Below are 25,205 nucleotides of genomic sequence, written 5' to 3'. Positions count from 1 at the left end.
TAGAGGGACAGGTACTGAGGGGGAGATGGGAGAATATAGAGGGACAGGTACTGAGGGGGAGATGGGAGAATATAGAGGGGGAGGTACTGAGGGGGAGATGGGAGAATATAGAGGGGGAGGTAGCGGGAATACACAAAGCCATGCTGAATATCCATGATAAGTCAATGTTTCTCCAAATAACAATAAATCCTGTCCCTAAAACAATAATTTCCCTCCCACTGGTGTAAGGCTCACTGGTCTGTAATTTCCTGGATCAACCATGTTGTATTTCTTTCAGTAAGGAATAACAGTAGCTACTCTTCAGTTGTCTGGGACCTCACCTCTCGCTAAAGACTGTCCAAAGGTTTTCATCAAGCCCTTAGCAATCTCCTCCCTTTTCTCCTTCTGAATTCTGGAGACTTCCATGACTTCAGGATTTCCAAGACGCCGAAAACCTGCCTCCTCAATATGAACAGGTACCTGAATATCAACATCCATGTCTTTCTGCTTGGTGAAGTCGGAGCAGCAGTGTGCAGCGTCTCCCAAGACACACTGCAGGAATTCACCAAACACCCTCAAACAGCACTTTCCAAACCCATGGCCACTTCCACCTACAAGGATAAGGGACAGCAGATACACAGGCTACGCCACCCCACTGCACCCACCCCAGCAAGCTCCCCCTCTGAACCCTTCACCATCCCGACTCGGGAATACATCAGCCATTCCTTCAGTGTGGCTGGATCAGGATCCTGGGATGCCCTCCCTTAGGGATGTCATGCTGGATGTCCCCACACCACACTGTGGGAATGCAGTGGTTCAAGAAGGCAGCTTATCCCCACCTCCTGCAGGGGGGAATTAGGGACTGGGCGATAAAATGTTGGCCATCCCAAGGACACATCCAAGTCCTGAGAATCAACATAGAAACCTCCCGCTCCTTATTTTAGCTTGAGTGAGTGAACATGGAAAACTCTCTGCTTGTTGCCCAGTGGGGACTCGACAGACTGAATGACCTGTGTGTCTGTGTGTGTTGTAAACACTCCTGTTTGATGACCAGCAGGTCGATAGGATAGTGAAGAAGGCGTTTGGTATGCTTTCCTTTATTGGTCAGAGTATTGAGTACAGGAGTTGGGTGGTCATGTTGCGGTTGTACAGGACATTGGTTAGGCCACTGTTGGAATATCGCATTCAATTCTGGCCTCCTTCCTATCGGAAAGATGTTGTGAAATTTGAAAGGGTTCAGAAAAGATTCACAAGGATGTTGCCAGGGGTTGGCGGATCTGAGCTACAGGGAGAGGCTGAACAGGCTGGGGCTGTTTTCCCTGGAGCATCGGAAGCTGAGGGTTGACCTTATAGAGGTTTATAAAATTATGAGGGTCGTGGATAGGGTAAATAGACAAAGTCTTTTCCCCCTGGGGTGGGGGAGCCCAGAACTAGAGGGTATAGGTTTAGGGTGAGAGGGGAAAATATAAAAGAGACCTAAGGGGTAACGTTTTCCCCCAGAGGGTGTTACGTGTATGGAATGAGCTGCCTGAGAAAGTGGTGGAGGTTGGGACAATGACAACATTGAAGAGGCATTTGGATGGGTATATGAATAGGAAGGGTTTGGAGGGATAGGGGCCGGGGGCTGGCAGGTGGGACTAGATTGGGTTGGGATATCAGGGTCAGCATGGACGGGTTGGACCGAAGGGTCTGTTTCCGTACTGTACGTCTCTATGACTCGATGGGCTGAATGGCCTGTGTGTGTGAGAGAACCAGCAGGCAATGCAATGGGCTGAACAGCCACTCCCTTTCAGGCTGTGGTCTGAGGGACATCCCTCTTCCTGGAGCCGATGGTACGTTCCGGGCGACACACAGAACTGGCACGTTCCATTGTGCCTGGTCCTGGGGGGAGTAGGGTTGTATTTTCTTCTCTAAAATGGCCGTAGAAGCTGCTCTGTCTCCCCGATCCTCTCCAGCATTGCTGTTCCAATCTGATAGTCAAAGACCTAGCCCCCGACATCGGAATACTGGTCCCCGAATGGGGCAGGAGGGAGACCCTGAGCTTCCTTATCCCCTCCCCCCTCCAGCCTGCTGCAGTGGTAGAGCCCGCACCCTCAGTGCTTCCTGCCTCTGGGAGAGTTTAAAGGCAGCAAGGGGGGGGGGGTGTCAGTATCACAGGGAGTCTCAGAGGGACAGGGTCAGGAGCTGGATACAGGGAGTCTGACAGGGGACAGGGGAGTCTGTACAGTCTGACAGGGACAGGGACAGGGACAGGGACAGGGGAGTGTACACAGGGAGTGAGGGACAGGGTCAGGAGCTGGATACAGGGAGTGAGGGACAGGGGGCTGTACACAGGGAGTGAGGGACAGGGGAGTGTACACAGGGAGTGAGGGACAGGGGGCTGTACACAGGGAGTGAGGGACAGGGGAGTGTACACAGGGAGTGAGGGACAGGGGGCTGCACACAGGGAGTGAGGGACAGGGGAGTGTACACAGGGAGTGAGGGACAGGGGGCTGCACACAGGGAGTGAGGGACAGGGGGCTGCACACAGGGAGTGAGGGACAGGGGAGTGTACACAGGGAGTGAGGGACAGGGGGCTGCACACAGGGAGTGAGGGACAGGGGGCTGTACACAGGGAGTGAGGGACAGGGGGCTGCACACAGGGAGTGAGGGACAGGGGGCTGCACACAGGGAGTGAGGGACAGGGGAGTGTACACAGGGAGTGAGGGACAGGGGGCTGCACACAGGGAGTGAGGGACAGAGATTCAGACAGAGAGAGACACGTAGATAGACAGAGACACACCCAAACATAAGGGACTCTGTCATTAAGAGAGAGACAGACAGGCACACGCATACAGGGACTCTGACATTGAGAGGAGGTGAGACTCTGAGAGAGAGAGAGAGAGAGACGTGCACAGATACAGGAAAGAGACTGTCCTTGAAAGGAGGAGAGACAGAGGCAGACACCCAGAGAGACTCTGTTATTGAGAGGTGAAACTGTCGGAGAAAGAAGCAGAGGCTAAGACACTAAACCTTGTACTCTGAGAAATTCTGACTCTTGTGAGTCTTGCACTGAGACGACGACAGAGCAGCTGAGGCTGAGAGAACCTGCCAACATGGTCAGCGTTTTCCTGTTTGTGCCGAACCTCATTGGTCAGTGTCCTCTGTAGATGTATCTGGGGTGGAGGGAGGGTGGCTCTAATAAGGGTTTTTGGGTGGTAGAGTCTCAGAGGGTGAGGGATAATGGGCCTGACTTGGCAGTGGGCCTAATATGATAGGATTTAAGGATTTCCTGGTGTGCGTACCTGATGGGTTTTGTTTTACAACAGTCTATTGAGGAGGCTGTTCTGGACTGCATACTATGCAATGAAAATAATATGTTAACTAGCCCAAGGTTCAGAATTCAGCAAGAGGGGACAATGATTGGTCGCGAGGGAAAAATAGAGTGGCGAGAGTTAATGTTGCGGGCAACATGAAAAGTGACAGTAAAAGCCTCTGTAATTATGGGAAGTGTAAAGTTAGTGAAGCCCCAAGTGTACGTCCCTTATGTTCAGAAGCTGAGGTACAAAGAGCTGACAGGAAAATTACCACAGATTATCCATTCTGTCTTTACAAGTGATGCGCACCTCTTCCAAGAAATGTGACGGAGTCTACTGTATAGTGAGGGGGCAGAATACGGGAATGCCTTCTGGGTGTAGGTTTGCTCGCTGAGCTGGAAGGTTCATTTTCAGACGTTTCGTCACCATACTAGGTAACACCTTCAGTGACAAGATTAGAGTGGTGCTGGAAAAGCACAGCAGGTCAGGCAGCATCCGAGGAGCAGGAAAATCGACGTTTTGGGCAAAAGCCCTTCATCAGGAATGCCCGAAACGTTGATTTTTCCTGCTCCTTGGATGCTGCCTGACCTGCTGTGCTTTTCCAGCACCACTCTAATCTTGTCACTGAAGGTGTTACCTAATATGGTGACGAAACGTCTGAAAATGAACCTTCCAGCTCAGTGAGCAAACCTACATCCAGAACCTCAACCTGAGCTACAAATCTTCTCTAAACTCGCTAATGGAATTCCTTGTTAGCGGGGAAGTTAATGGGCTGAGAGAATGTTTGGCAGAGCTTCCTAATAGGACCAGACAAAACCTGCAGTGGTTTGGGAAAGACTTCTACCCAACAAACCTACCAGAGTCTTCTGTCTGAGGGCATAGCAAGTAGGTAAGGGACAGTCAGTCCCTGGTGAGACCACACTTGGAATATTGTGTCCAGTTCTGGTCGCCTTACTATCGGAAAGATACAGAGGCTTTTGGAGAGGGTGCAAAGAAGGTTTACCAGGATGCTGCCTGGACTGGAGGGCTTGCCTTATGAAGAAAGGTTGAATAAGCTCAGACTTTTCTCTCTGGAGAGAAGGAGGAAGAGAGGAGACCTGATCGAGGTGAACAAGGGAATGAGAGGCATGGATAGAGTCAATAGCCAGAGACTTTTCCCCAGGGCAGGATTGACTGGTACGAGGGGTCCTAGTTTGAAGATATTGGGAGGAAGGTTATAAAGGAGACGTCAGAGGAAGGTTCTTTATGCAGAGAGTTGTGAGTGTATGGAATGCGTTGCCACGACTGGAAGCAGAGTCATTGGGGAGACTGAAGTGACTGCTGGACATACACATGGAGAGCAGGGAGAGGAGGGTCAGACCAGAAACGGAGTAGGAATAACTGTGACACGGGCACACTGACAACTCCAAGGTGACCTGGTGGGATACCGCAGGGATCAGTGCCAGCACACTGGCTATTGACAACACTTGGGAGTGTTGGGATTCCTGAAGAAGGGCTCATGCCCGAAACGTCGATTCTCCTGCTCCTCGGATGCTGCCTGACCTGCTGCGCTTTTCCAGCACCACATTTTCACCACTTGGGAGTGACCCGGTTGTGAGAAGGCTGCACTTCCCAGAGAGAGGGAATGCATCAAATATTTACCAGGTTGACCCTGGGGAGGGAAGGGTTACCCCGTGAGGTTAGACTGTTTTAACTGGCCATGTATTGATCTCACGTTTCGAATGATGAGATGGGGAAACTGATCAAAGTGAGTAAAGTCCCAACAGGATGCAGCGAGGATATTTAAGTATGTGATCAGTGACCAGTGGAGTGCCACAAGGATCGGTGCTGGGCCCTCTACTTTTCGTCATTTATAGAAATGACTTGGATGTGAACTTTGATATAGTTAGTAAGTTTGCTATGACACCAAAGTTGGAGGTGTAGTGGACAGCGAAGAGGGTTCCCTCAGATTACAACAGGATGTGGACCAGATGGGCCAATGGGCTGAGAAGTGGCAGATGGAGTTTAATTCAGATAAATACGAGGTGCTGTATTTTGGGAAAGCAAATCTTAGCAAACCTTATACACCTTAATGGTGAGGTCCTAGGGAGTGCTGCTGAACAGAGACCTTGGAGTGCAGGCTCATAGCTCCTTGAAAGTGGAGTCGCATGTAGATAGAATAGTGAAAGAGTTTGTAATGCTTTCCTTTATCGGTCAGAGTATAGAGTGCAGGAGTTGGGTGGTCCTGTTGCGGCTGTACAGGACATTGGTTAGGCCACTGTTGGAATATTGCGTGCAATTCTGGTCTCCTTCCTATCGAAAAGATGTTGGGAAATTTGAAAGGGTTCAGAAAAGATTTACAAGGATGTTGCCAGGGTTGGAGGGTCTGAGCTATAGGGAGAGGCTGAACAGGCTGGGGGCTGTTTTCCCTGGAGCGTCAGAGGCTGAGGGTCCAGGGAATATTATAGAGGTTTATAAAATTATGAGGGGCATGGATAGGTCTTTCCCTGGGGTGGGGCACTCCAAAACTAGAGGGGCATAGGTTTAGGGTGGGAGGGTAAAGGGACCCAAGGAACAACTTTTTCACCCAAGAGGGTGATGCATGTGTGGAACGAGCTGCCAGAGGAAGTGGTGGAGGCTGGATTTAAAAGGCACCTGTTTGGGTATATGAATAGGAAAAGTTTAGAGGGCTAAGTGCTGGTGAATGAGACCAGGTTAATTTAGGATACCCTTCTGACTCTGACTCTCTCTCTCGCTGTCTCTCTCGCTGTCTCTGTCTCTGCCGCTCTCTCTCTTGCTGTCTCTGTCTCTGTCCCTCTCGCTGTCTCTGCCGCTCTCTCTCTTGCTGTCTCTGTCTCTGTCTCTGTCTCTGCCGCTCTCTCTCTTGCTGTCTCTGTCTCTGTCCCTCTCTCTGTCTCTGCCGCTCTCTCTCTTGCTGTCTCTCTGTCTCTGTCTCTGTCTCTGTCTCTGCCGCTCTCTCTCTCTCGCTGTCTCTGTCTCTGTCCCTCTCGCTGTCTCTGCCGCTCTCTCTCTTGCTGTCTCTGTCTCTGTCCCTCTCGCTGTCTCTGCCGCTCTCTCTCTCTCGCTGTCTCTGTCTCTGTCCCTCTCGCTGTCTCTGCCGCTCTCTCTCTTGCTGTCTCTGTCTCTGTCCCTCTCACTGTTGCTGTGTCTCTCTGTGTTGTAGGTTACAGCCGCATCATTCTGGCCCTGATTGCGTTTTACTTCATGCCGAGTGACCCAGCGTTGGCCACGTGCTTGTACCTGCTCAGCTCCTTCCTGGATTCACTAGATGGACATGCTGCACGCTTGCTGAACCAATGTAAGACTTTCAGAGTGACGTTTCGGAGTGTGGCAGCGGGGGGGGGGGGCACTTGGGGGAACATTTTGGTTTAGACCTGCTCCCTGTGGGCAAACATTTCATTTATTATTGTCACGTGTACCTCAGTGCAGTGAAAAGTTGTGTTTTGCGAGCAGTACAAGCAGACCATGGCAAACGAGGACATACAGAGGAGCTAGGCATTCAGCGTACACTGCGCAGGAGATGTGCAGAGCAAGATTAGCTTTGAAATTAGAGAGATCCGTTCAGCAGTCTGATAACAGCAGGGAAGGAGCTGTTCTTGAACCTGCCACTGTGTGTGTTCAAGCTTCTGTATCCTCTCCCTGGTGGAACTGTTTGGAAGAGAGGGGTGGGAGATGTCTTTGACATTGTCTGCCTTCCCGTGGAAGTGGAGTCTGTGGATGGGAGGTTAGCTCGTGTGATGGTCTGAGCTGTGCTCACCACCTTCTGTACTTTCTCACGGTCCTGGGCAGATCCGTCACCGTCCCAGGCTGTGATACATCCCGACAGCGTGTTTTCTGTGGTGCCTCTGTGGAAAGTTGGTGAGGATCTTGGTGGATGTGCTGGATTTGCTGGGGAAGATGAGGTGTTATTGTGCCATCTTGAGCATCACATCTACGTGGGGAGTCCAGGGTGGGTGGTGGAGGGAGACCAGGGTCTGAGGCCCCTTTAGATGAGAGCGAATTGCTGCTGTTTTAGTGAGTTGTTCTCTGCCTGCCTCTGTCTGTCTGCCTGCCTCTTTCCCCTCTCTCTCTCTACAGGCAGCAAGTTTGGAATGATGTTGGATATGTTGACTGATCGATGTGCCACCATGTGCTTGCTGGTGAATCTCTCCCTCCTGTACCCTCGCTACGTCTTCCTGTTTCAGCTCAGTATGATCCTGGATATTAGCAGTCACTGGTTACATTTACACAGGTCAGTGATGTTGAACCAAATCCCTGTACGTCTCCCTGGACACCAGCTCCCACCCTCACCCTCACCCCCTCCCAGCAAGGTATGGGTCCCACAAAGCACCAGTCCTACTCCCCAGGGGGTACAGGCCAAAAACATCGCCAGGGGAGGACTGGGGGAAACAGGCAGAGAACGGAGCCCAAGGGGAAGACCAGGGAGATACAGCACAAGAATGGGGCCTGGGGATCGGTTTGTGGAGTGGGCCAGGAGGAAACGGGCCGAGAATGGGGCCTGAGGGGGGGGGGAACCGGGCCGAGAATGGGGCCTGAGGGGGGAGGGCAGGGGGGGAAACGGGCCAAGAATGGGGCCTGAGGGGGGGGGGGAACGGGCCAAGAATGGGGCCTGAGGGGGGGGGGGAACGGGCCAAGAATGGGGCCTGAGGGGGGGGGGGGAACGGGCCAAGAATGGGGCCTGAGGGGGGGGGGGAACGGGCCAAGAATGGGGCCTGAGGGGGGGGGGGGAACGGGCCAAGAATGGGGCCTGAGGGGGGAGGGGAACGGGCCGAGAATGGGGCCTGAGGGGGGGGGGGGAACCGGGCCGAGAATGGGGCCTGAGGTGGGGGGGGGGGGGGGGAAACGGGCCGAGAATGGGGCCTGAGGGGGGGGGGGGAAACGGGCCGAGAATGGGGCCTGAGGGGGGGGGGGAACCGGGCCGAGAATGGGGCCTGAGGGAGGAGGGGGAAACGGGCCGAGAATGGGGCCTGAGGGAGGGGGAACCGGGCCGAGAATGGGGCCTGAGGGGGGAGGGAAACGGGCCGAGAATGGGGCCTGAGGGGGGGGGGAAACGGGCCAAGAATGGGGCCTGAGGGGGGGGGGGGGGGGGGGGAAACGGGCCGAGAATGGGGCCTGAGGGATCGGTTTGAGCGGAGGGCCCTTACTAATCCCAGTTTCTCTGTCTCCTCTTCAGTACCATGATGAAGGGGAGCAACAGCCACAAGAAGATTGACCTGAGTGAAAATCCCATTCTCTATGTTTACTACACCAATACAGTAAGGCCACTGTCAGCAAGGGAGGGGGTTGTGGGGGACCACTTTCTAACACCACAATAAATAGGAACAGGAATAGACCATTCGGCCCCTCGAGCCCTCTGTTCTCCAACATTGCTCGTATCCATGCTCCTGCCCTTTCTGCCTCTAGCCCTTCGTTCCCCAACTGGTCAAGAATCTCTCTATCTCAGCCTTAAACATACACAAGGACTCTGCCCCTACTGCTCTCTTTGGCAAGAAGTTCCAAAGGCACCCCCCCACCCCTCCCCCCCCCGCCACCACCGCCCCCCCCCGCCCCCACCGCCCCCCCCCGCCCCCACCACCCACCCAACCCCACCTCCCCACGAGAAGAAATTCCTCCCCATCTCAGTCTGAAATTGGCGCCTCTTCATCCTGAGGCTGTTCCCTCTGGTCATACTGACTCCCGTGAGGGGAGAAATTCTCTCCGCATTGACCCCTGTATGTTTCCATGAGAACCCCTCTCACTCCTCTAAACCCCAGGGAGCAGTGTCCCATCCATGTTTAACCTTTAACTGTGTAAAGTTTAAGGGGGGGGATACACAAGGAAAGTACATTACACCAAGGGTGCTGGGTGTCTGGAACATGTTACCAACAGAAGTAGATACGGTAGATTCATTCAAGGTGTGTCTGAACAGATGCGTGAGTAGGTGGGGAGCAAAGGGATACAGATCCTTCGGAATTGGGCGATGGGTTTAGATGGTGGATTTGGATCGACTCTGGGTTGGAGGGCCGAAGGGCCTGTTCCTGGGCTGTACGTTTTCTTTGTTCTCTTGCCCATAAAACAATCCCTCCATCCTGGGGGCCAATCCTAGTCAACCTTCTCTGGGCTGCTTCCCGTGAAATGTTATCTCTCCCTTGAGTAAGGGGGAACCAAAACTGCTCGTGGTGCTCCAGGTCTCACCAGCACCTGGGAGAAAGTGAGGACTGCAGATGCTGGAGGTCCGAGTCGAGAGCAGGCAGCATCTGAGGAGCAGGAGCGGCGACATTCCGGGCATAAACCCTTCATCAGCTGCCTGACCTGCTGTACTTTTTCAGCACTTTGTCCACTTGCAGTAAGACGTCACGACTCCTTTTGTCCAACACTCTTTTTTTAAATAAAGGCCAGCATTCCACTGGTCCTTCCTGATTACCTGCTACCCCGTGTGTTAGCTTTTCATGCTTCATACTTCGTGGTTCCCAGCCCCCACCTACCAAAGTCTGTTGTGGCGATTAAAGCTTTCTTTAATTTAATTTACGATCTGTCCCTGTTGTCCATTGGAAAATGAGCAACTTTTGAGTTTGCCCCATTGCCCACTGACGTAACCACTCAGTATCTCTCCATAAACTGTTGGTACCCCTCTCGCAGTCTCCCTGGTACTTAGATTAGATTACTTACCTCCAAAGAGCAACCCACCCAGACCCATCCCCCTACATTTACCCCTTACCTAACACTACGGGCAATTTAGCGTGGCCAATTCACCCTGACCTGCACATCTTTGGACTGTGGGAGAAAACCGGAGCACCCGGAGGAAACCCACACAGACACGGGGAGAACGTGCAAACTCCACACAGAGAGTCGCCTGAGGCGGGAATTGAACCCGGGTCCCTGGTGCTGTGAGGCAACAGTGCTAACCACTGAGTCACCGTGCCACCCCATTGTCCAGAATCTGATGGTTTTGATTTTTTTAATTTGAAAAATCGCAAGCAGACCATCATTGCCTCTGTAGCTACCTGAAGAGAATAGACAAGGTAGAAGCAGGGAGGTTATTTCCTCTGGCAGGTGAGATGAGAACTAGGGGGCACAGCCTCAAAATAGGGGGAGCAAGTTTAGGGCTAAGTTAAGGAGGAATTTGTTTACCCGAAGGGTTACGAATCTGTAGATTTCCCTGCTCAGTGAAGTTACTTCGTTGAATGTTTCTGAGGCAAAGATTGACAGATTTTTGAACAGGGAGAAAGTGAGGACTGCAGATGCTGGAGATCAGAGCTGAAAAATGTGTTGCTGGAAAAGCGCAGCAGGTCAGGCAGCATCCAAGGAGCAGGAGAATCGACGTTTCGGGCATAAGCCCTTCTTCAGGCACACCCTCCTCATTCCTGAAGAAGGGCTTATACCCGAAATGTCGATTCTCCTGCTCCTTGGATGCTGCCTGACCTGCTGCGCTTTTCCAGCAACACATTTTTCAGATTTTTGATCAGTAAAGGAATTAAGGGTTTATATTCCTGCAGACATTGTGTCTGTTCCTTGCTACCTTATCAGAAGTAGCTCCCCTGTTCCTTGTTCCACTCGGGAGTTAGTCGTCCGTTTTAAAACACAGCTTTTCCTGCAACTAACTCCTTTAAATTCTTCCACAGCATGGGCAACTTCACTTGGTGGCATTAGGTCAACCAGTTTAAGAACAAAAAAACAAAGAAAATGTACAGCCCAGGAACAGGCCCTTTGGCCCTCCAAACCTGTGCCGATCCAAATCTACTGTCTAAACCTGTCGCCCAATTCCCAAGGATCTGTATCCCTCTGCTCCCCACCTACTCACGCATCTGTCCAGATGTACCTTAAATGAACCCACCGTGCCTGCCTCTACCACCTCTGTTGGCAACACGTTCCAGACGCCCACCACCCTCTGTGTGAAGTACTTGCCGTGTGTATCCCCCTTAAACTTTCCACCTCTCACCTTGAAAGCGTGTCCTCTCGTTATTGAATCCCTCACCCTGGGGAAAAAAGCTTATCTCTATCCACCCTGTCGATACCCTTCATGATTTTGTAAACCTCAATCAGGTCCCCCCTCAGTCTCCCTTTTTTCTAATGAAAATAAACCTAACCTACTCAACCTCTCTTCACAGCTAGCACCTTCCATACCAGGCAACATCCTCGTAAACCTTCTCTGCCCCCTCTCCAAAGCATCCAAGTCCTTTTATGTAATGTGGCGACCAGGATTGTACACGGTATTCTAAATGTGGCCGAACCAATGTCTCGTGTCCTGTTTTTAAAATCTCTCTCCTCTCTCTCTCTTTAAAAATGTGTCCCCAACCCCCGTCTTGAATTCCCCTCCGCTCCAGGGAAAAAGGTCCCAACCTCTCCTTAAAACTCTCACGTTCCATTCCCAGGAACATCCTGGGAAATCTCCAGGAAACTTCAGAAAGAGTTATTGGTGATTCTTCCAAGCCATGAAGTTACTAAAGTTGTGAGGATTAAAATTGTCACTGTATTATGTTCTGATCACCACTTCCTTGGCGACCTCTTACTCACCACCAGATGCAAGCCAGCCTGTTCCCTGATTGGCTCTATGATGTATCGCTCTCGGAAACTAACCCCAAGAAAATAAAAATAAAGAATAAATAAAATGGAAAATTACAGCCCAGGAACAGGCCCTTCGGCCCCTCCAAGCCTGCACTGAACCAGATCCTCTATCTAGGCCTGTCACCTATTTTCTAAGGATCTGTATCCCTCTGCTCCCTGTCTGTTCACGTATCTGTCTAGATACATCTTCAGTGACACTATCGTTCCCACCCCCACCCCCACCCCCACCCCCACCCCCACCCCCACCCCCACCCCCACCACGTCCACTAGCAACAAGTTCCAGGCCCCCACCACCCTCTGCATAAAGAACTTTCCGCAAATATCACCCCTAAACTTTTCCCCTCTCTCACTTTTAACTCGTGGCGCCCTCATAATTGAGACCCCTGTCACAAAGCTAGTCCCTTTTTTTGTTTTCCAAAAGCTGTTCCTTGGCCCAAGGCGACTCTGTCCTTGATTTTCTCCGAGGGGTAATAAACCAGGCCGGGCTCCGATCAGACTGGTGTGGTACAGAGAGGAGACAGAGTTTGAGGCCTTTTTGTTTATATGTAAACCGATGAGACTTCGGGCCAAAGTGGTCATGTTTTAGAAGTGACCTGTATAATGAAAGGGGAGTGGTCAGATCTCTAGCTGAACTGAGCAGTTTTTAGTTCAGCTAGTTAGAAGTTCAACAGGGAGCTGTGTGGAATCCCCCTCTCCCTCCTCCCTCCCTCCTCCCTCCTCCCTCCTCCCTCCTCCCTCCTCCCTCCTCCCTCCTCCCTCCTCCCTCCTCCCTCCTCCCTCTCCCTGGATAGACTGAATTCTGTAGGGCTTCTTCATTCTGTTCTTCGTGTTTCATTGTGTAATTTTGTGAGTAAATTTTTTTTTTTGTCTGTTTTAAAACCTGGTAGTCAACCTCACTAACTTCATCCGGGTAATGTTCACTGTACACTTGCTGAAACAAATTGCAAAGTTATGGTCTGGAGCTGCCTGTTTAAGAATGTTTTGAGTGGTCTGACTTAGTCCATACCAGGGTGAAAGTGGGTACTGCAGATGCTGGAGATTAGACCAGGTCAGACAGTATCCGAGGAGCAGGAAAATCAACGTTACAGGGGAAAAAGCCCTTCAGTCTGAGGAAGAAATCTTCTTACTATCCACCCTGTCTATACCTTGCATGATTTTATACACCTCAATCAGGTCCCCCCTCAAACATCCTGTTTCTAATGAAAATAAGCCTAATTTGTGTGGAGTTTGCACATTCTCCCCGTGTCTGCGTGGGTTTCCTCCGGGTGCTCCGGTTTTCTCCCACAGTCCAAAGATGTGCAGGTCAGGGTGGGATTGGCCGTGGGGAAATTGTCCCGTAGTGCCCAGGGATGTGCAGGTTAGGGTGGGATCAGCCGTGGGGAAATTGTCCCGTAGTGCCCAGGGATGTGCAGGTTAGGGTGGGATCGGCCGTGGGGAAATTGTCCCGTAGTGCCCAGGGATGTGCAGGTTAGGGTGGGATCGGCCGTGGGGAAATTGTCCCGTAGTGCCCAGGGATGTGCCGGTTAGGTGCTTTAGTCAGGGGTAAATGTGGGAATGGGTTTGGGTGGGTTACTCTTCAGAGGGTCGGTATGGACTTGTTGGGCCAAAGGGCCTGTTTCCACACTGTAGGGAATCTATGATTTCACCCCTTCAGTCTGTTACTTCCGTAATCTGTAATCTGCAGCATTCCTCTCCGGTCTCTCGCATCCTTTTATCACTTCCCCACCACCCCAGTAACCTGAGTGCATCCCAAACACTGCAGCCCCCCTGCCCTGTTTTTCCCCTTCCCCCACACTGTGACTGACCTCAAAATGAAAGTGGGTGGTTCTCTCAGTTTCTCTTGCGTTGTGAAACTTGAAAGGGCTCAGAAAAGATTTACAAGGATGTCGGAGGGTTTGAGCTAGGAGGAGAGGCTGGGGCTGTTTTCCCTGGAGTGTCAGAGGCTGAGGGGGTGACCCTATAAAATGACGAGGGGCGTGGATAGGGTGAATAGAGAAGGTCTTTTCCCCCCTTGTTATGGGGGAGTCCAGAACTCGTGAGGTACAGGTTTAAGATAAGAGGAGGAAAGATTGAAAAGGGACCAATGGGGCAACTTTTTCCCCCAGAGGGTGGTACGTGTATGGAATGAGCTGCCAGAGGATGTGGGGGAGGCTGGGACAATGACAACATTGAAGAGGCATTTGGATGGGTTTATGAATAGGAAGGGTTTGGAGGGATAGGGGCCGGGGGCTGGCAGGTGGGACTAGATTGGGGTTGGGATATCTGGGCTAGCATGGACGGGTTGGACCGAAGGGTCTGTTTCCATGCTGTACATCTCTACGAATGTGTGACAGGGACAGCACGGGGTTAGATACAGAGTAAAGCTCCCTCTACACTGTCCACCCCATCAAACACTCCCAGGGACAGGGACAGCATGGGGTTAGATACAGTGTAAAGCTCCCTCTACACCGAAATGTCAATTTCGAAGCTCCTTGGATGCTGCCTGAACTGCTGTGCTCTTCCAGCACCACTAATCCAGAATCTGGTTTCCAGCATCTGCAGTGATTGTTTTTACCAGCATGGGGTTAGATACAGAGTAAAGCTCCCTCTACACTGTTTTTCCTCCCCCACCCCCACCCCCAACCCCCCCCCCATATCCCAGGGACAGGGACAGCACGGGGTTAGATACAGGGTAAAGCTCCCTCTACACTGTTTTTCCTCCCCCCCCCCCCCCCCCCCATATCCCAGGGACAGGGATAGCACGGGGTTAGATACAGAGTAAAGCTCCCTCTACACTGCTCCCCCCCCCCCCCCCCCCCCATCCCAGGGACGGGGACAGCACGGGGTTAGATACAGAGTAAAGCTCCCTCTACACTGTCCCCCCCATCCCAGGGACAGGGACAGCACGGGGTTAGATACAGGGGAAGGCTCCCTCTACACTGTCCCCCCCCCCCCCCCCCCCCATCCCAGGGACAGGGACAGCACGGGGTTAGATACAGAGTAAAGCTCCCTCTACACTGTCCTCCCATCCCAGGGACAGGGACAGCACGGGGTTAGATACAGGGGAAGGCTCCCTCTACACTGTTCCCCCCCCCCCCCTCCCCCCATCCCAGGGACAGGGACAGCACGGGGTTAGATACAGAGTAAAGCTCCCTCTACACTGTCCCCCCATCCCAGGGACAGGGACAGCACGGGGTTAGATACAGAGTAAAGCTCCCTCTACACTGTCCCCCCCCATCCCAGGGACAGGGACAGCACGGGGTTAGGTACAGAGTAAAGCTCCCTATAATGAGGACTATAGAGGGTCTCCTCTATTAAACACTTTAGGACAGATGGGTCTATGAAAAGGAAGGGTTTGGAGGGATATGGGCCTAGTGCTGGCAAATGGGACTAGATTAGGTTAGGATATTTGGACGGGATGGACCGAAGGAACTGTTTCTGTGCTGTACCTCTGTGACTGTGTGATCCTAAAGCTGGAGAAGCTGCTGTTAAATCTTGGGTTAAAACGTCGACATAGAATTCAGAGTAGGCTATTCAGGTCTTACTGTGACATTCAGTTTGACCATGGCCTATCCTTTATCCTGTTGTAACATGGAGATATTTACGAGGTGTCTGATATTTTCCCTGTGTGTTTCTGTTCTTCCTCAGAAAGTCCTATTTGTGATGTGTGCTGGGAATGAGCTCTTTTACGCTATGCTTTACCTCTTGACTTTCATGGAGGGTCCTGTGGGTAGGTGTTTACTTCCTGAGCAGCGATGGAACCCGGGTGGGCGTGTGTCGGGGTGGGCGTGTGTCGGGGTGGGCGTGTGTCGGGGTGGGCGTGTGTCGGGGTGGGCGTGTGTCGGGGTGGGCGTGTGTGATTGGCTTGGAGCAGGTCTGGAGTCTGAAACCACTCTGCTTCCCCACCCCACCCCACCCCCATCCCCTTTTTGTGGGGTCCTGGGGAAATGTCTGAACAGAGAGACCTTGGAGTGCAGGTTCCGATCTCCTTGAAAGTGGAGTTGCAGGTCGATAGGATAGTGAAGGAGGTGTTTGTAATGCTTTCCTTTATCACTCAGAGTATTGAGTACAGGAGTTAGGAGGTCATGTTGCGGCTGTACAGGACATTGGTTAGGGCCACAATTGGAATATCGTGTTCCATTCTGGTCTCCTTCCTATCAGAAAGATGTTGTGAAACTTGAAAGGATTCAGAAAAGATTCACAAGGATGTTGCCAGGGTTGGAGGATCTGAGCTACAGGGAGAGGCTGAACAGGCTGGGGCTGTTTTCCCTGGAGCATCGGAGGCTGAGGAGTGACCTTCTAGAGGTTTATAAAATCATTAGGGGCCTGGATAGGGTTAATGGAAGCAGTCTTTTTTTCCCCTGGGTGGGGGGGGGTTTGAAGTCTAGGGGGAGCAGTCTTAAGGTGAGAAGGGAGAGATTTAGTAAAGACACAAAGGGCAGCAGTTTTACACAGACAGGGTGTGGGATGACCTTCCTGAGGACCCTAACTGTCAAAGGGTCAGTTAGACTCAACGTCAGCTCTTTTCTCTCCTGACAGATGCTGCCAGACATGCTGAGATTTTCCAACATTTTCTCTTTTGGTTTCAGATTCCAGCATCCACAGTAATTTGTTTTTACCTTTTATGACCAGGAAAGGGTTTGGAGGGATATGGGCCAGGAGCTGGGGCAGGTGTGGGACTGGTTTAGTTTGGGCTTAGGGTGCAGTTTGGCCAAAGGGTCTGTTTCTGTGCTGCGTGACTCTGTGGCTCTCTCAGTTCAGAGTCAAAAAAAGACAGAATATTGCAAAGACAGGATTGTTTTATACAGTGCTGCAGGTGTCTCCTGGTTCAAGGCTGGAAGGTTGGGTGGAGTTCTGGAGATGGAGTCCCAGGTCTCTGCTGCTCGATGTAATCCCAGTTCTGTCTGTCCGCAGTGCCTCTGCTGAATACAGGCCTCTTCCAACTGCTGCTGTACAGCTCCTTCCCGATCTGTGCAATCAAAACAGTCATAAACATCATCCATCTGATCACAGCATCTCGCAACATGGCAGCGATGGACCAAGCAGAGGGTGAGAGGGGTCTTAATGCCTGTAAGATGGACTGAACGCCAACAGGAACGTGTATTCCCCCCACCTCCCCCCCTCCCCCTCACCCCACCAACCTCAACAGTGTGCCCCAGTCCACCCTGTCTAAGGAAACTATCCCAGTGCTATCCCGCACCCTCCCTGTGTGTCCATGTGAGACTTGAGAAATGGCAGGCACCTTCCCCCTATTCCTGCTGCCGAAATCGTTCCATATGCCAAATGCAGCCACTTACTGAGGAAATGTTTTAACAGAGGTGTGTTAATAAACCTGTCCAGCATTGAGAGTGATCTCAATGTCTTCACGATGATGACTGCGATAAAGTGGAGTGTGTAGCAGTGGGACAGAGTGTGGGTGCAGATGGAGAGGCTGTATGGCCGTGTGAAAGGACACGAAACCGGTTTCTCTGTAAACTCTCTGTCCGAAGGAATGTTTGTTACTCACCGTCCCACTGCCTCTGGCTATAATCTCAGCCTCTGCTCGGGACTCAGCTTGGGAGGGGAATGGGCAGGAACGTTGGTGACGGATAATACCAATTTCAGAGTTACCTCTGTCTCAGTGCACAGAGAAGGGAGGGAATTAACCTCTCCCCACTCTCTTTATATTTCCCTTGTTCTCCATCTGTCCCTCTGTGTTCCTTCTCTCTCGCTCTCTCGTGTGTTTTTTCTCGCGCTCTCTCACTCTCTTTCTTTCCCCCCACACCCCAAATTCCTCTCTTGATGTGACTGTAATGTGGAATGTGCTGACAATTCAGCCACTCCCCCCTCTTCCTCAAGTCGTACCTTCAATGTCAATGCGTTTACGGTCAAACAGAAAAGCAGCCCATTGCTTTATGCTGGGTCTCCTACCCAGAGAGAAAGAAATGTACGTCTGGCTTCTCTCGTGACGACCCATTTGTCTGTTCACTGTAATCAGAGCTTATTCTGAAATTAACGTTGTGTAGACTGGTTAGGTTCTGAGCTGTGATTTGGAAATAAAGTATATCTCTTCCATCTCACAACAGACACAGTCATGACCCAATAAGGAAAGAGGTGATTGTTAAACTGCAAAAGGGAAACAAAATCACAGCCCACAAGGACTAGAATATGAAGTTTCCTCGTGTCTACTGCTTCTCGTGTTGATGATGTCGAATTGCTGGTAAATGGGGCCAGTTCTGATCACAATAACCTCTTCCAGTCTTACCAAGTTGACAGAAATATTGATCTTTGAAAACTCTTACCAGGTTCCTCGGGACTTGTACTGAGAACAGGATTTCAGGAGTAAACCTTGCGGTTTCTATCTCCCATATTGGACTGTAAATCGTTCTCCAGCCAGACTGGGTTTCTTGGTAACAAGTCCTTCCGAAGGCGGGTTTTCCCAATGCAGAGGCACCTCGATTATCTGAAGGACACGCCTGGGAAGTATTTCATTCAGTTAATCGAATACCAGATAACACAGTTAGCCACACAGCGGGACATGGCGATCTTGTTCAGATCATCTGAAGTTTGGTTAATTGAATGCTGGATAATCGAGGTTCCTCTGTACTCAAAACATTAAGCCCTGTCTCTTATCTCTTTGAAAGTTTTGCTTGGCTGTTTCTTCAACGTCATTTTTTTTTCAAATTCACTGCGAGGGTTTGGACGTCACTGGGCAGGCCAGCATTCATTACACATCCCCAATTGCCCCCTGCCCTGGGCAGCTGAGTGTCAATCGCATTGCTGTAGGTCTGGAGTCAGTATGGATTCTCATGATCAATCAACAACGCTTTTGTGGGTATTGCTAGATTTATTTTTAAATTCCAGGTTTTTTTTTTAAACTGAATTCAGATCCCAACATTTGCTGCGGTCGGTTTTGAACCCAGGTCCCTGGAACACAACTTGGTTTTCCTGGATTAATAATCTAATGATAACACCACGAGACCATTGCTTCCCCTTGACCCCTAATTAGAAATGGCTGTTGGCTTACAGCTCGGATTAAACTGCTGCACGCGAAAGGGGAAAAGGTACCAGTTTTAAATCAAGGAAGGTAGAAGACAGAGGGTGGTGGGGGAGGGTTGTTTTTCAGACTGGAGGCCTGTGACCAGTGGAGTGCCACAAGGATCGGTGCTGGGCCCTCTACTTTTTGTCATTTACATAAATGATTTGGATGTGAACTTGGGAGGTCTAGTTAGATGATGACACCAAAATTGGAGGTGTAGTGGACAGTGAAGAAGGTTACCTCAGATTACAATGGGATCTTGATCCGCTGGGCCAATGGGCTGAGGAGGGGCAGATGGAGTTTAATTTAGGTAAAATGTGAGGGGCTGCATTTTGGGAAAGCAAATCAGGGTGGGACTTATACACCTAAAGGGAAGGCTGTATGGAGTGTTGCTGAACCTTGGAGCGCAGGTTCGTAGCTCCTTTGAAAGTGGAGTCGCAGGTCGATAGGATAGTGAAGGCAGCGTTTGGTATGCTTTCCTTTATCGGTCAGAGTATTGAGTACAGGAGTTGGGAGGTCAGGTTGTGGCTGTATAGGACATTGGTTAAGCCACTTTTGGAATATTGTGGGCAATTCTGGTCGTCTTCCTTTCTGAAGGATGTTGTAAAAGTTGAAAGGGGTCAGAAAAAATTTGCAAGGATGTTCCAGGGAGAGGCTGAACAGGCTGGGGCTGTTTTCCCTGGAGCGTCAGAGGCTGATAGAGGTTTATAAACCTTTTATAGAGGTTTATAAAATCATGAGGGGTGTGGATAGGATAAATAGACAAAGTCTTTTCCCTGGGGTGGGGGGGAGCCCAGAACTAGAGGGCACAGGTTTAGGGTGAAAGGGGAAAGATATAAAAGGGACCTAAGGGGTAACGTTTTCCCCCAGAGGGTGGTCCGTGTGTGGAATGAGCTGCCAGAGGATGTGGTGGAGGCTGGTACAATGACAACATTGAAGAGGCATTTGGATGGGTATATGCAAAGGAAGGTTTTTAGAGGGATATAGGCCAAGTGCTGGCAAATAGGACTAGATTAATTTCAGATATCTGTGTGGACGAGTTGGGCTGACGGGTCTGTTTCAGTGCTGTGCAGCTTGATGACTCTAAAGGTTCAAGAACATCGAACTGCAACACCTCACAGATTGTACCCACGGTGTTGCTGGGTGAGAGCAGGGAGTGGGGAGTCCAAGTACTCTGTGTGCGTGTGCGTGTGTGTGTGTTTTCAGAGTTGCCTACAGCGCAGTAGCCATCCATGCGCTGGATCCTCGGAGAGGTAGCTCCAACCTAGTCTGGACCATCCAGCAGAAACCTCCAGCCTCTGAAGGAGAGTGACCCCCATTTCTGCCTGGGTGGGAAAGGAAAAGAAAATCTCTCGCTACTATCTCCACTGCCTCATGTCATTTAGCAAGAGCCAGGAGCAATGGGAATAAAACAATTTATTGCCGTCTGTGATCAGAACTGGTGCTATTAAACTGTGCTTCTCTTTTTTTTCTAATCCATGTACAGTATTTGTGTGATGTTTGTTCCTGTGTGACTCTGTGGAGATGTTTTGAATGGGGATAGAGTTCAAGTCAGGCAGTTATAGATCAATAAAGTCCACTTGTTTACTTATCACCTTGAGCTGAAAGGTTATTTCCAATAAATAATGATTTTTGTCAATGACGAGAAAAGCTCTTGTGTCTGTGTGTGTTCTTTCGGTAGCATTGGGATAATTCATTAGTTTCGTCAAATGCTTCTTTGTGACTACTCGGGGAATAGATGAGATTCCCTACAGTGTGGAAACAGGCCCTTCAACCCAACCAGTCCACCCTGACCCATTTCCCTCTGCCTACTGCATCTAACACTATGGGCAATTTAGCATGGCCAATTCACTTGACGCGCACATCTTTTGTGAATAGTAGGGCTTGGCTTCCATGCCCCCCCACTCCCCAGTGAGAAACCACAAAGTCTTTTATCCATAGCAACAGGGATACAGCCTTGGCTGAGTGCTGGGGAGAAGGAGGCATGGAGGCTCCAGAAAGATTTGGACAGGTTCGGAGAGTGGGCAAAGAAGTGGCAGATAGAGTACAATGTGGGGAAGTGTGAGGGTCATGGACTTTGGGAAGAAGGATAGAGGTAAGGATATTTTCTAAATGGGGAGAAAACACAGAAATCTGAGGTGCCAAGGGACCTGGGAGTTCTCGCAAGGTAAACATGCAGGTTGGGTCAGTCGTTCAGAAGGCAAATGCAATGATGGCGTTAATTTCGAGAAGACCAGAAAATAAAAGCAGGGACTTACCTCTGAGACTCCATCAGGCTCTGATCAGACCACATTTTGGAGTTGTGTGTGCATGGTTTTTGGGCCCCGTATCTCAGGAAGGATGTACTGGCCCCTGGAGCGTTCACCAGAATGGTCCCAGGAACGAACGGTTTAACATGTGAGGAAGGATCGAGGACTCTGGGTCTGTACTCGATGGAGTTGAGAAGGATGGGAGGGGGGGGGTTAAAACTTACAGAATACTGACCAAACTGGACAGAGTGGATGTCGGGAAGATGTTCCCATTGGCGGGAGAGACTGGGACCTGAGGGAGACTGTTTAGAACAGAGATAAGGAGAAACCTCTCCAGCCAGAGAGTGGGGAGTCTGTGGAAGTCACTGCCATAGGAAGCTCTTGGGGCTAGGACATTCCATCCACGTAAGATGGAGATAGGCAGGTTCTTGAGTATCGAGGGGATCAAGGGTTACAGGGAGACAGCGGGAGACTGGGGTGGAGAAAGTTACCAACTCTGATTTGAATGGGATAGCGACAGGATGGGCTGAATGGCCTAATTTCTGCTCCTTCTGGTCTTTTCAGGAGTAATGGTCTGAATATTTTTTGAGGCTGGAGAAAGGTTTCTCACCGAGTTCCTCAGAGGTCAGTATCAGGAACCCGCTGTTCCAGATTCTTTTTAAATTCAGTCATTCACGGGATGAGGGTGTCGCTGTCTCAGGCAGTATCTATTCCCCGTCCCTAATTGCCCAGAGGATAGTTAAAAGTCCACCACATCGCTGTGGGTCTGGAGCCACTTGTAGGCCAGGCCAGGTTAGGATGGCAGTTTCCTTCCCTCAATGACCAGGTGGGGATTTTTTTGTCAGTGGATTCACGGTCATCATTAAACTCCTAATTTCCTGATTTTTTTTTTTCGCTTTTATTGAATTCAAATTCTACCGTTACCTGGGTTACCCAGTGCAGTGATAACACGACCAGGACCTCACCTCCCGATGTGTTCCCGAGCTGGAGAGCAGGAGGGGGGGGCTCAGCTCCACGTTGACGGATTAACTTGGAGGACTTGTACATGAGGGGAGAGAGCAGAACTCCAGAAGGACGCCGACGGACCTTTGGAGTTAGGACGAGGAGGAGGGACACGGGATGGTCATTCGGACAGACAGAGTGCGCGGGGAGGTCAGGGGTAGTGCTGGAAAAGCACAGCAAGTCAGGAGTGAAGGGCTTTTGCCCGAAATGTCGACTTTCGTACCCCTCGGATGCTGCCTGACCTGCTGTGTTTTTCCAGCACCACTCTAATCTCTAGCATCTGTCAGGGAGGTCAGTACCAGGCAATGGTGCTCATCTTACAGAGCCAGTCCCAGCAGAGTGGGTCGTATAACCATCTCCTGTGCTAGAACACATCAGTAAAGGCCAGACACTGAAGGATCTATAACTGGGATCTATGTATAATACCAGGAGGAGGGATCAACCCCTTACTGTTACCATGTTACTCCTGGGTTTGCTCTGGTGTTGTAACGTAAACATCTGCCTTTGATGTTCTGTCTCACTCTTCCCTTTTACAGGACATTGACTGTCCACTGGGGAGAGATTCCCACCACAGGCATGGGATTACTGCCGAGGGGAACTGGTCTCCTAACGAGGAGGTAGGGGGGTGGACACTGACTCTCCCCGGGGTACGGGGAGACACACCGACTCTCCCTGGGGTATGGGGGGAGACACTGACTCTCCCCAGGGTACGGGAGAGGGGGGGAGACTCTGACTCTCCCCGGGGTACGGGAGGGAGTCACTGACTCTCCCTAGGGTACAGGGGGAGGGGGACACTGACTCTCCCCGGGGGGAGGGGGAGACAATGGCTCTCCCCAGGGTATGGGGAGGGGGAACACTGACTCTCTCCGGGGTAAGGGGGGAGGGGGACACTGACTCTCCCCAGGGTACGAGAGGAGGCACTGACTCTCCCCAGGGTACAGGGGGAGGGGGAGACAATGACTCTCCCCAGGGTACGGGGAAAGGGGGAACACTGATTCTCCCCAGGGTAAGGGGATGGGAGACACTGACTCTCCCCAGGGTACGAGGGGAGACACTGACTCTCCCCCGGGTATAGGGGAAGAGGGAGACAATGACTCTCCCCAAGGTACAGGGAGAGGGGGAACACTGATTCTCCCTGGGGTACAGGGGGAGGGTAGACACTGACTCTCCCTGGGGCACGGGGGAGACACTGACTCTCCCAGTGGGGGCACCTGCAGACAGTGTGACTGTTTTGTCTTGGCACTGAGTGAATGCGAGTGTGGCATTTGAGAACGAAAGAGGGGGAACAGAGATGGAGAGAGAGAGAGAGAGAGAGATGGTGATTTGGAGGAGAATTAGATTTGGAGAGAAAGAAATGACAAGGCCAAAACTAAACAAGTGAGAAATGTGAATGAAGTGGAGACCGAGATAGAGTGAGATGGTGAAAGGTACAAAGAGATACAGAGAGGTACAGAAAGAGGGAGGGATGGAGAGAACAAGGTGTAGATAGAAATGGAGAGATACACAGATGAAAAGCAGAGGGAGAGCGAGTCAGAGTGGTTGGAGAACGAGACAAGAGCTGGCTGTCCAGATTCAGTGAAGGGATATTAATGAGAGAGGGAGTGTGTGAGAGGGAGAGAGAGAGATGGCTCTGTGATGCAGAAATCAGTGAAAGGATACTAATGAGAGAGGGAATGTGTGAGAGGAAGAGAGGGAGAGAGAGAGGTGGTTCTGTGATGCAGAAATCAGTGAAGGGATAATAGACAATAGACAATAGACAATAGATGCAGGAGTAGGCCATTCTGCCCTTCGAGCCTGCACCGCCATTCAATATGATCATGGCTGATCATTCCTAATTAGTATCCTGTTCCAGCCTTATCTCCATACCCCTTGACTCCACTATCTTTAAGAGCTCTATCCAATTCTTTCTTAAAAGAATCCAGAGACTGGGCCTCCACTGCCCTCTGGGGCAGAGCATTCCACACAGCCACCACTCTCTGTGTGAAGTAGTTTCTCCTCATCTCTGTCCTAAATGGTCTACCCCGTATTTTTAAGTTGTGTCCTCTGGTTCGGCACTCCCCCATCAACGGAAATATGTTCCCTCCTGCCAGAGTGTCCAGTCCTTTCATAATCCTATACGTTTCAATCAGATCCCCTCTCAGTCTTCTAAACTCAAGGGTATACAAGCCCAGTCGCTTCAGTCTTTCCGTGTAAGGCAATCCTGCCATTCCAGGAATTGACCTCGTGAACCTACGCTGCACTCCCTCAATAGCCAGAATTAATGAGAGAGGGAGTGTGTGAGAGGGAGAGAGGGAGAGATGGTTCTGTGATGCAGAAATCAGTGAAGGGATATTAATGAGAGAGGGAGTGTGTGAGAGGAAGAGAGGGAGAGAGAGAGGTGGTTCTGTGATGCAGAAATCAGTGAAGGGATATTAATGAGAGAGGGAGTGTGTGAGAGGGAGGGAGGGAGAGATGGTTCTGTGATGCAGAAATCAGTGAAGGGATATTAATGAGAGAGGGAGTGTGTGAGAGGGAGGGAGGGAGAGATGGTTCTGTGATGCAGAAATCAGTGAAGGGATATTAATGAGAGAGGGAGTGTGTGAGAGGGAGGGAGGGAGAGATGGTTCTGTGATGCAGAAATCAGTGAAGGGATATTAATGAGAGAGGGAATGTGTGAGAGGAAGAGAGGGAGAGAGAGAGGTGGTTCTGTGATGCAGAAATCAGTGAAGGGATATTAATGAGAGAGGGAGTGTGTGAGAGGGAGAGAGAGAGATGGTTCTGTGATGCAGAAATCAGTGAAAGGATACTAATGAGAGAGGGAGTGTGTGAGAGGGAGGGAGGGAGAGATGGTTCTGTGATGCAGGAATCAGTGAAGGGATATTAATGAGAGAGGGAGTGTGTGAGAGGGAGGGAGGGAGAGATGGTTCTGTGATGCAGGAATCAGTGAAGGGATATTAATGAGAGAGGGAGTGTGTGAGAGGGAGGGAGAGAGAGATGGTTCTGTGATGCAGAAATCAGTGAAGGGATATTAATGAGAGAGGGAGTGTGTGAGAGGGAGGGAGGGAGAGATGGCTCTGTGATGCAGAAATCAGTGAAGGGATATTAATGAGAGAGGGAGTGTGTGAGAGGGAGGGAGGGAGAGATGGCTCTGTGATGCAG

At 50.9% G+C, this 25,205-nt stretch overlaps 1 protein-coding gene across 2 annotated transcripts; it reads left to right on the top strand.

Moving 5' to 3' along the window:
- The first annotated feature begins 2,141 nt into the window (after positions 1-2,141).
- On the top strand, positions 2,142-20,466 carry cdipt (CDP-diacylglycerol--inositol 3-phosphatidyltransferase (phosphatidylinositol synthase)). Of its 2 annotated transcripts, XM_072567474.1 has the most exons (7): positions 2,142-3,111; positions 6,439-6,573; positions 7,353-7,506; positions 8,449-8,530; positions 15,447-15,528; positions 16,713-16,847; positions 17,864-20,466. In XM_072567474.1, the coding sequence occupies exons 1-7, from the start codon at positions 3,075-3,077 to the stop codon at positions 17,881-17,883; spliced, it is 645 nt and encodes a 214-aa protein (XP_072423575.1). In that variant the 5' UTR covers positions 2,142-3,074; the 3' UTR covers positions 17,884-20,466. The 2 variants fall into 2 exon arrangements, with proteins under 2 accessions (XP_072423575.1, XP_072423574.1); XM_072567473.1 differs by having other exon boundaries at positions 2,143-3,111; positions 16,713-20,466.
- The last annotated feature ends 4,739 nt before the right edge of the window (positions 20,467-25,205 follow it).

The sequence above is a fragment of the Chiloscyllium punctatum genome, unplaced genomic scaffold (assembly GCF_047496795.1).
Source record: "Chiloscyllium punctatum isolate Juve2018m unplaced genomic scaffold, sChiPun1.3 scaffold_284, whole genome shotgun sequence".
Taxonomy (NCBI): domain Eukaryota; kingdom Metazoa; phylum Chordata; class Chondrichthyes; order Orectolobiformes; family Hemiscylliidae; genus Chiloscyllium; species Chiloscyllium punctatum.
This window is presented reverse-complemented; position numbering and strand designations above follow the sequence as displayed.